Consider the following 11,445-nt stretch of genomic DNA (forward strand, 5'->3'; position numbering starts at 1 on the left):
GGTGACAGGAAGTGGCCACTGACTAAGTTCAGCCTATTTCTGCTATTTACTGCTGCTAATCAAGTTTTAATGTCGTTGGGTGACCTCTTATAAACTGATATTTGGATTGTCAGCACAGTACATCTGAAAACAAGTTCTTATTAAGCAGTTACTAAAATAACCACTGACTGTTGCCATATGAGGGTCTTTCAAAGCCAGGTTTTGTCTTATTTTAGTAATAATAATTAATTAATTAATTATTTTAAAAGGAGCCATGTGACTTAAAGACAGAGGAGTCAGTCCTCCCCAAAGGGTCTAGTTTGGCCCACTGGATGGTTTTGTGTGGAAGATATAGCAAAGTCATTAACTGTTCCAGTTTTCCCATTTAAATGCTGTGTTATTTCAGTATTTTGAAAAAGCTGTTAGTAACTGGTCCAGTCCATTTCATATAACTCTGGGCTGCATGTGGACCCATAAACTGAAATTGATGCTCCTGCTTAAGAAGGTATATAACAATATAACCAGTGATACACTTATTGTGAAATTTGGCTGGTGCGGATTGATTTGAAGTCCACCGAACAAGGGAAGTTCGCTTATTTGATCTCAGGAGGAGACACAAATACCTGGTGTTTTTAAAAAACAAAACAAAAAAACGATTAAAAACCCCCAACACATTACAGAAAAACGGATGGATGCAAATCAAATGCCAATACTCAGTCTGGTTTAAATGCCAGGGTATAAAAATGAGTTTTTAGATGGGTTTTGAAGATGTTGAGTGTTGGAAAACTCCTAATTTGAAGGGGTCTGTACCTGACTTTAGGGGAAGCTACAGGAAAGCCCTGGTCTCCTCTATAAGGGGGATCAGGCCAGGGATCAGTCATTAAGATGTTTTACAGGAATTCAGTTTCATTTCCAGTCATATTTAAGTGAGGATCAGCTTCCTCCTTTGGTTAACTAGTAGACCAAATTAGTACAATAAGTCCAGTTCAAACAGGTGGTGGCTTCATTTTTGTTGTGGTATTGCCACATCAGGGCGTATTACCCATTGACGGTCTTCTGATGAACCAAGCCTCTTATGAGGTTTTCATTGAGTGACGCACTGTTGGTTTATCGTTCTGTATTGTTCTGAGTTTGACAATTTGATGGCTTGCAGTTTCAGTTTGAAGTCCCTCATGCCATCTTATCAAAGCAAACGTTCTCATTGCTTTGTGTTTTATTTGCTGACATACAGTAAGTCTCTATACCACTCCTTTCAGTATGCTTTACAGCATGTAGCTCGCCACCTTTGACTTTGATTTTTGTTGCTGACTGATTCCAGCAAATTACTATAGTAACTATAGAACCATTACAACGACATCAAGCTGTCAAGCTATGTTAAACAACACTATTGAGCCTTTGTTGAATATGAAATGAACATTGGTCATTTCCTCCTAAAGCAGAATTCCTGTTGCTGTGTTTGTTTTAGGTTGCATAGGTGAAGAGACATGCAGTCCACAAGTAGAGTGCTGATTACTGGAAAAGGTTGCTTGAATAGCAAAGAGCATGAGCGATGGTCATTGTGATGAGGAGATGGGATGAAAAGAATGTTTAAGCAGCAAACAAAGGCTTTGACACCTGGTTTCACTTTTCTTCACTTCAAAGGCGTCTTGTGTTTGTTATTTCTGTGGAAGAGGAAAAGCTAAATACCAACAATAGCATAAACCCAGCAGTGGGAGTAGCCAGCACTACTGGTTGTTCCACATTTATTTCTTTTTTTGCCACTGCCCTCTGATCAAGATCATGCAGCTATAATATATAGAAAATCGTCTGCAAAGTGCCACATAGGACCAAGAGGTACAGCAGATGTTGAGGTGTTTGGTTTTTTTATTTTATTTTAAATGATCTGATGGGTTTATTTATTTAAAAAAAGAAAAAAAAAAAGAAAAAAAAAGGCTGGATCAGCAAAATTATCCCATTTGCTGAAATTTGGGTTTCTTTGTCCAGCAAGACGACACTCAGTGTTTACTGTAAATGAGGTCTTCTGTGGTAAACGTGTTTCTAATGATAGTAAGTGAGGAGAACAACGCTCCTGTACTGCTTAAAAACAAATGCTTTTGTCATTGCCATGAATAGTTTCAGGTAAGACACAGGCTAGCTGTTGTGTTTAGCTGTCATCTGATTCTCTGTTCTGTCAGATGTAATTTGTGTTATGTCCTGGACTCAGCTGCCTAGAGCCTGTTTTATCCAGTGCTCTTGTCTTGTTAATATCACATTTTTAGTGGTGTTTGAGTGCTCTTGGACGCTGACAGAAATACTTCAGATGCCTTTTTCTGATTACATAGTTGCCCTAAAAACACAACGGCTTTTATAACCCGACTTCCACAGACGCAAACCATAATGCTGAAGTCTAATCTGAGATTTCAATCAGCAGATAAACCCTTGGGCTGGTCTGTGGTGAAATAACTTGGGGGGTTGTGGAAACAGAAGTCGTAAAAACATTTACGAGACTTCTGTCTGTACCCTCAGCAGCTGCTGATACTAGACTGAAGCGTATAATAAATATGCTGTTTCTTCAACACTGATCGTATGTGATGGTCATCATTTTTGAGCTAGAAATGCTCAAAAATGATGGTCTTAAACTGGGTTTTCACGTTCTAATGAAAGGGATTCTGATCATACATGCTTTTTAAAAAGGATATTTGTACATTTCATCCCTAATTATTCAGTCAGAGTGGACATCTAACCTTCAGTAGGCTAAATAGAACTAAATTGAACAGTTCATATATGCCTGATGACTACTGAGCATCTCCATCTTCACAGGCTTCAATACAAACCTCAGTAACAGCTAGTCTTATTCACCCAATATTTACTTATCTGTAAATGACTATGACAAAAACCAAATAAAACAGTAAGTCATAACATGTACACCTTGAGTGCTCTTAATGTACTGCATATAAAGTGTTTTCACGTTATGTTTAACTCTTCAGTCTAATGTGTTTGAATGTGAGTGAAAACTTGTAGAAACATGCTCTTGAAACTTGGACTCAGGCAATGATTTATGCTGTGTAATGGAATTTACCTGAATGATTATAGCTCAGTCATACACTACGACCAAGAATAGACCACATTCAATAAATGATAATGTCTCAAATGGCACAATAAATCTGACAGTCCAAATAAAATAGCGTTGCTTGTTTTACTCCTGCTACTTTGTAATCACTGCTTTGGAGGACCACTCCAGTGTTCGAGTAGGGGAAAAAAATAGTTTCTCCTTACATATAATTCGGATCACAGTTCCACCAAATTCAACAAAAAAAATCTGCAATGTCCATCTTTGTTGAATTTTTCCCTGTTTGTCATCCACTCTTCTTTTAGGTTTGGAAAGCAACTTCTTCTGCTGATACTACTTTTTCTTCTTCTCCTGCTGCTTCTTCACATTATCTACCTTAATCTAATCAAACCTGCACTTACTTTGCAATGAGAAATTGTAAGTTATGAAAGAATATGTCATCTTACTATATATATATTTTTTCTTCCTGATCGACTGACTTTCTCACAGTTGATAAGGACCTCTAACAAGTTGTAATGTCATTGTTCCCACAACCCAGTAACTCTATGAACAAACAGGGGTTTCCTTCCTTTTAAGGATTTTATTTTCCTGGGGAAAGGACTGCATGCAGAGTACTGACACACAGAATAAGCTGAGGATTTCTAACACTTGTGTAGCTGTATAATGTACCACAAAGTCCCACAGCATACCTGGACATGTCTCAAAGCACACCATTTAAAGAACCAGAAAGTGGACTGTTGTGCAAATATAATAATACACTGAGGATTACAGGGATGAAGAGTACAGCAACTGTAGTTGGTCCACTTATAAATTTAGATTAAGATACTTAATTTGTCATTTTATAAAGAAACAATGAAATTGAATTTGTTTACTTTGTTTCAACCACTGGTAAGGGGTAAAAGCAGCTTTTAACTAGCTCAGTTTCGCTCGTACTGGCAGTATCGTAAAGTATAAATGCAAACAACGATGAATACTCTGCGGCTCTTCAGTAAAGAGTCTCGTTCATCGACAGTTACATAATATTGCTTCTTCAAGGGCGATCTCAGTTGGCACACCAGTATGGCACAGCTGAGAAAACTTAAACCGATGTTGTTGTAATCTCTTGCTGCTCAGCTTGCCTGCATGCGTTTCCTCCAAAGTGTTGTGTTGATTCCTGTTGGGTTGATCTTACATAAGAGAGGTGCACCGAGAGGTCAGGTCATTATTGATTGCTTATTTTTGTCACCCTTTGTCCAAAAATTAGACTCCTGACCCTCATCAGTACACGTGTCACAGGGTAGGTGGTGGGTTTGAGAGCCTTGCCTTGTGGTTTTGATAAGAAATGAAAATGGAAAATTTGCCAGTGCCGTGACTCATTTAAAGTCATGGGAGCTGCCAAGCTGTCAGCAACCTGGTGTACACCCCAAATAGTGTTAACTTTGTTGGACCAGTGGTCAAATTCCAAAGACATTCACTTTGTAGCATCAATTACTGTCTGCCGTAGGGATTTTTACCAGTTGAATGAACTAATTATTATGCCTTGTCTATGATTTCAACACTAGTTAGTTGTAATTCATATTTTAAGGTCTTTAAAATGATTAGGTTTGATTTTTGAATGGTGCAGGAACCAAATTACTGCAGTGTATGGCTATTGTGGAGAAGGTTAGCTTCTTGTATATGCCATGGGATTCATCAGTTGTGAGATTGTGTCCATTATATTTAATTACATTGCACAGCATGTCTCTTTGGGGTTTGTTTGTTTGTTTGTTTGTTTGTTTGTTTGTTTGTTTGTTTGTTTGTTTGTTTGTTTGTTTGTTTGTTTGTTTAATACTCAGTTTTAACAAAAAGATAAAAACTGCATAAATCTTTGTTTTTCAGAAAAAGTTGCTTTTGTAGTGCACTTTTACAATAGCTTATTTTAGGAAAATAGAAAAAAATTTCTGGTAGTCTGCTGTTTACATTTACAACCATCACCTTTGCTTAATTGATGCATTATGGGATTGACTGGACCCACATGTGCTTACTCTGAGGCATAAGAGGAATCAAGTTCATTTACATTAGCTGTGTAATGCAAGCAAAGGGCACATGCAAGCATGAATGCACTTTTAAAGCTCTGCGCAGTACTGCAAAGCGCATCTCTAGAAGTCGCTTGTGTCCACTAAATCCCAACTGCCGCGGGGGCGCTGGTGATGGGTGAGCAGGTCAGTTATGGCTCAAGTGAGGGAGATAAAAGTAGATATGAGTCAGGACACTCGTTTGTTTTTTTTTTACAAAACTCAGAAGGTCATCCTTTTTTATATTTAGATTGCGGGCTAAATTAGTGTCAAGTTAGATGGAGGTTGTATGATAAAGTATCAGAGGGAGATTTGGAATTGCTGCCTTACTTGGATATATGAAGGAGAGTTTAGTGCCTGTGCCGATGTCCCCACCAGGAGACACTCGTTGGCACTACTTTGTGCCAAACACCCCCAACCCCCCACATAACAGACACAAACACAATCTATCTGCAAAGGCCACAGGTTATAAATAGCTAACAAATAGAACACAGTGGACTCCAGTAGTCCTCACTGGTTTGTTTTTATATTTTTCAGTACAACAGCTAATGCATCCCTCAATGAAAAGTAGGATTTTGGCCTGTTTTCTTTACAAACACATTAAGGATAAATATGTGCTAGTAGTAGTGCAAGAGCCTTTTTGTCCTATAAAATAAAGACCTGAATGCAACCATACAGGAGAAGCTGAAATGTTTCTCACCTTTAAGTAAAATAAGAGTTTCAGAGGGAAATTTGGTAATTTCATCACCCTGGATCCAAAATAAGGACCTGTTCTCACTGTTAGCTTATATTTATAGATCTAGTTTGAACATCAGTACTGAGTTTATAGCTTCTTCAGTCAGTTTTTTTTCGCACGTTTCTGAAAAATGAGTATCGGGGTGTAGTGGAAGAGGCGGGTTTTATAATATAGTATTCATTTGAAACGTGTGGCTGCTCTTGCATATGCATCTTAAAAAGTAACTTTTGTTTGGTCATAGGTTTCCAAAATATGACGCATGGCTTGAAATCAAGTTCATTTACACTTTGAGTGGTTATATTTATGTCTAGGCATTAATGAAGACACTGAAGTTAATCTAAAGAAATTAACTAAAGGCTACAGCTGTTTGTTCACAACTTGACTAGCACGTGTAAAGAACAGGCTTCTAGTAGAGACTATGTATACATATGATATAAAAGAGCTGCTGTGACTCAAAGAGCTGGAGTCCATTGGTAATAGTTCCCTGCTGTTGTCATGCATTGAGGAAGTGCTACACAGTGAATGTGGAAGTTAGTTTGATGTATTTCTTAGCCTTGGAAAAGGTATTCGATTACTTCAGATAATAGTTCATTTAACCATAGACGTCTGTTTCATGTTGTTTTAGGGGGTAGGGTTTACAGTGCATTCATAAACACACCCACAAGTAACTCAATGAAAAGTATGTATTTATTTTTTGCTAATAAGTTTTAGGTTTAGCTGAAACTATATCGAATATACTCGATGTATCGCAAGTTTTCCCACGTACAACAGTATAAATTACCATGGCAATGTTAAGCTGTCTGCTTGTAATTCAAGTTTTTGGGGTTTTTTTTGTTTTGTTTTCCCCTCCCACACGGTGCAAATGCATCATTAATCTCCCCGTCCCAACATTTGGATTTCACAAGGAGAATGTTGAGCAAAAATGCAGTAATTTGCATAACATGCAGTAAAACTATTGCCGCAAAAGGTAGCAGTACCACAAATTTATTCCACCAGCTGTAAAGTTATCTACTGAAAAATTAAGAATGTTTTAAACACATGGCAGCATTTCAGCACACACCAAAGAAAACGTTAAATAAACCAGTCAGACTTTTTTATAGTCACTGTCTAGACTTTTGATTTATAATTTGAGTTCATCACATTTTTTTTTATTTCAGTTTTTATATGTTATATGCTGTAAACACAAAAGAGCATCTTTTTAATTTCATTTGTTTTATTTTGTCTAGTGAATTATTACTTGTCGCTATGATCTTTCGTTTGTTTAAGGTTTAGTGTTGACCACAGAAAGAGACTTACTGTCACAGTATTGTCATTTGTGAAAAACTTCTCTGTGCAACTGATGGTTAAAAATGGTTAAAATAAAACTTCATTCATTCAGATTTTTTGTATTCAAAGTAGAAAATTTGGAATGAGTATACCAGTGCAATTTTTCAACATATCATGATATATATCGTGTATCACGATATAGCTATAAAATATCATGATATGAGATTTTCCTTGTATCACCCAGCCCTAGCTGAAGTGACCTAGCTAAACTTGAAAAGTTATTTATTAGCTGTAAGAGTGGTAAGCCAGGTTACGCAATATTTGTTTATTGTGTATTGGAAATGGCAATAAACAAGTTCTCAAGCAATAAAATGCAGCGCATTACCTTTGTAGCTTTCAGTTTGAAGCATGTCAGTGAACAATTGTTGAACTCTTAATTGGAGGATGGATGACCACTTTATTAGTCCTCTTCTTTTATCCTTTATTATTTCTCTCCGTTGACTTATTTTTAATTCTGCAGACTTGTTTCATATCCACACAGTCCAATGTCTACTGCTTTTTACGGTGAATATTTCACTAAGATCAAGGTCACAGATGTTTTATATCTCTCTGCTTGATGCAGGTTTGTAAAGCTACAAAACAAAAATTGTAAATGTGGTGCTAAACTTGGAGGACTTGAATGTCTTCTGATACTTTTAACCAGACCAGTTGTGTCTTGTTTTTCATAACTCTAACCTTAGGTCATGATTTAAAAAGAAGGAAAAAAAGTGATTCATGGTCTTTATAGCTGGCTCCAAAATTCAAAAGAAAAACATGTTTCATACTTTCTCTCTTTTAGCTTCAGGGTGAAGGATGATCCCCCGGTTATTATGCAATTTTGCTTGGGTTGGATTAGCTTACCTTCTCTGTCCCTGGTATTGCTATTTCAGTGCAGTGCAATATTGTTGGGTATTTCCACCCTTTTTAATGCCAGCAGCCCCCTCCCTCCCCTTTACAAGCATACCCCTCTGGACTAGAAGGGCTGTATCTTACTCGTCACACATGGCTGTTGCAGAGTCTTGGGCTTTATCTTGTAACATGTCTTAACAGAACATTACTGTTTCCACAGAGGCCACTCGCACAAGACCCTCAAGTAAAACAGCACCCACAGACAGACAGAGCCATGGAGGACTACTACCATATACTAGGAGTCGAGAAAAATGCGACGCAAGAAGACATCAAGAAAGCGTAAGTCCCCCTCGAGTGTTTTGTGCTCCGTTTTCTGCCAGTGTTGACGTTAAATGTCGGCCACTTGTAGGGCGTAATAGGTTAATTATATCCCTCTGTCGCTGTATAAACTGACACAGGGAGAGGGAGAAATGAGAGAGTGCTCTGCAGAAATGTTCCACTCTTCTTCCTGTAACCTTGCTCTTGTCAAATACCTTCCACCTTCAATCACCCACCACTGCTCACCCACTGATCAGGCTCGTTCCAGTTAATTATACTTCCTTGGTGGTTTCTCAATAACAGCAGTTTGTTTGGACATGTGAAGAGGAGAGGCAATGCTAATGCTGAGGACAGAAATAAGCCTGCTTCAAATCAGGCATGTGCTCCAGGAGCTCCATTAAGTTATTTTGGGTAATGCGGTGAAAACAAGTAAGAGAGGAGGAAACTATTGAGCAGTATGGATCATCCTAGCCAAGAATAGCCATTTGCCAAAAATATGTCACAGAAAGATGATGTATCATGTTTTTTAACTCTAGATCAGTCTGTACAAACTAGATGAGCCAAGCTCTCTTTGTGGGAAAACCAGGCGAAACTGCAGTTTTCATTAATGATCATTATATTATCATGAAGTTGATATTTATCCAATATCGTGATGATAGATCTGTCTTTTTTAAAGTTTATTACTAATTAGAAATTATTGGCACACTAACTTTACTAAACCTAAACACTATCTGTTTAAGGTAATGGTTATTAGCATGTCTGCATTTGGCCTAAAATACAACCTCAGAAAGCTGCTGCGATGCTTGGAGACTCATTTATCGTGTCTGTTTATTAAATTTAGTGGGTATTAAATTATAGTCAGAAGCTCTTATGTTAATACAAAGCTCAGTGTTTTGTAATAAGATAAAGTTCACTTTATTCAGCCCAAAAGTTTGGGACATGACTGTGTCACAGCAGCCAAAACATTAGATGCAACTTGTAGCAAAATGGCTTTTAATAAAATAAAATCACTCGATAAAATATGACAAAACACATCTAAGCGAGGTTAAAGAAGTGCAAATGAAGCACAACTAAAAAAGAACTTACTGGATAAAAGTCAAAGTATAATACAATATGAAGGTTAGTAAGTAAAGAAAATTTCTGCTTCTGGCTACAAAGATGTCAAAGATGTAGAGGTATGTTGCACAATTACCAACAGTGCTGCATGCAGCGAGTCCAACTGAACTGTGACCAGGCTTTAGTCAGCAAGATAATGTCACAGATTACAACAAAGACTGCTGGCTATAGGTCTGTAATGGATTGAATCCCTGGATTGTGTAAAGCCTTGCTGACTTTCAGTCCCTTGTCTTGTTCGAACATCTTTGTGTGTGTGTGCTGCTGCTGCTGAGCTTAAAAACAAACCGCTGATGCAGCGTAAGCCGCTGTGCGAGGCCCGTGCTGATTGTCAATGCAGTGTCAGGCTGTCTTTGTTATTTCTGCTTGGGTGGCGAGAAGGACACGCAGCGTGTGTCTGCTGCAGTCGTGTGAATATGTTTCTGATTGGGGGAGGGGGGGCATGTTATCTGTGTCATACATGCGTAAACGATTTCCACCCCTATATCAAGACATGACGACTCGTTCTTGACTCTGTGTGTGTTTTGACTTTATGGTGTTTGTATTTCAGTTACAGAAAATTGGCCCTGAAATGGCATCCAGACAAGAACCCTGAGAACAAGGATGAGGCAGAGAAAAGATTCAAAGAGCTGTCAGAGGCGTATGAAGTTCTCTCAGACGGTGAGACTTCAGAGCAAGAAGCTGGTGTATCTCAAGTGCACTGTTTGAAATGAGCTGTATTGAAGCCATTACTGTCTCAGATGTGAAGCTTGTGCTATTAAGAAACAGTGACATTTTGCTCCTGTTGTATAAATACGAGGGTAGAGACATGTTCAAAAAGTGTTGTTGCCATCAACGTGACACATTTTTGGAAACCAATACTAAAAAAACACAATTATTCTGTGCCTCACATTGGGGAGCTATAACAGCTGTAAGTTATTTACATTATTTTTTGGTTATCACTGTTTTCTGTCAGGTAAAACTGACAGAAAACAGTGATGTGCTTTAGCGTTTCCAGATGTGAAGTTAGATTGTTTATGCTGTTTTTTCAGCCATTGATCTAGAGCCCAGAAATCTGACATTTTAAGACATAGGAAAGTAGTGAGTTGCCCCTCTAATTTAAATGTAAGCATCATTTTTCAGTTTCATAGCAGACACTGGATCAAAAGATGCAGGGGTAGCTGGGATTTTTAAGAAGTGTAGCACCAGTATCAGGATGGGATAACTGGAATGTAAACTGGGATGATGGGTTTAGTTTTTAAATGAATTTTGCTCATACTCAAGTTTTAAAAAACAAAACACTGAAGCTTTTCTATTATACCTGTGTGAAGAAAAAAAATACACTGCACCCAAAATATTTTGCAGTTCAGCAATACTGATCTTTTTATTTTAACTTTTTGAATAACTTTAAACTTAAGTACTTAAAGTTATATTTAAAAAGTAATTCAAAATGCAATTTTATGCAGATTTTGAAAACTCTTTGATTCTGAAAAAAAGAAGTGCAATATGAGCACAGAATAATGTTTATATTCAACAACTTTTAAAAAAGCAGCTTGTAGAATGTAAAACTTAACATATGTTAGACATCCAGAATGGAAAGCAATGCAAATAAATAGAAACGCGGCATCATGACGCTCATCTTTCATCAAGATGGATGTCAGTGTAAGCTGTTTCTGTCACATTTAATCTGAGACTGAATTTTGTGAAAACTTAACCATTTAAAGCCTGAATCAGGAAATACTTGCCAGAAAATTCAAATTTTTTGAAAATAGTGTTTATTTAAATTTAATTTGTTTAATTTTTTGTAATTGTTTAAAAAATTAATCGTGTTTAAATTTCCATATATGACATTTAATTTGTATCATATTTGCTTGTTGTTGTTGTGGTTTTTTATTTTTATTTTTTTTATTGCTTAAATTATGCAATTTTATTTAGGTTTGTCAGGGGGAGAAATTCACACTGATGATGTTTAAGTCCCAAAAACTGGCAAAAAAAACCCAAAACTATGTATCAAATATGATACACTAGGCAATAAGGGGTTAACACAAGTATGGGGGGGAGGGTTTTTTTTTTCATAGGGTTTC

At 37.2% G+C, this 11,445-nt stretch overlaps 1 protein-coding gene across 2 annotated transcripts in view; it reads left to right on the plus strand.

Annotated features, from left to right (window-relative positions):
• The window catches only part of dnajb6b (DnaJ heat shock protein family (Hsp40) member B6b), a 27,465-nt gene that overhangs the window by 1,021 nt on the left and 14,999 nt on the right, over window positions 1–11,445 (plus strand). For both annotated transcript variants that reach the window (XM_005722778.1, XM_013915537.1), the window contains exons 2-3: window positions 8,172–8,290; window positions 9,933–10,042. In XM_005722778.1, the coding sequence (XP_005722835.1) occupies window positions 8,226–8,290; window positions 9,933–10,042 (175 nt within the window). In that variant the 5' untranslated portion in view covers window positions 8,172–8,225. The remainder of the gene's footprint in view (window positions 1–8,171; window positions 8,291–9,932; window positions 10,043–11,445) is intronic.

The sequence above is a fragment of the Pundamilia nyererei genome, unplaced genomic scaffold (genome assembly GCF_000239375.1).
Source record: "Pundamilia nyererei isolate P.nyererei 1_Seehausen unplaced genomic scaffold, PunNye1.0 scaffold00007, whole genome shotgun sequence".
NCBI lineage: Eukaryota > Metazoa > Chordata > Actinopteri > Cichliformes > Cichlidae > Pundamilia > Pundamilia nyererei.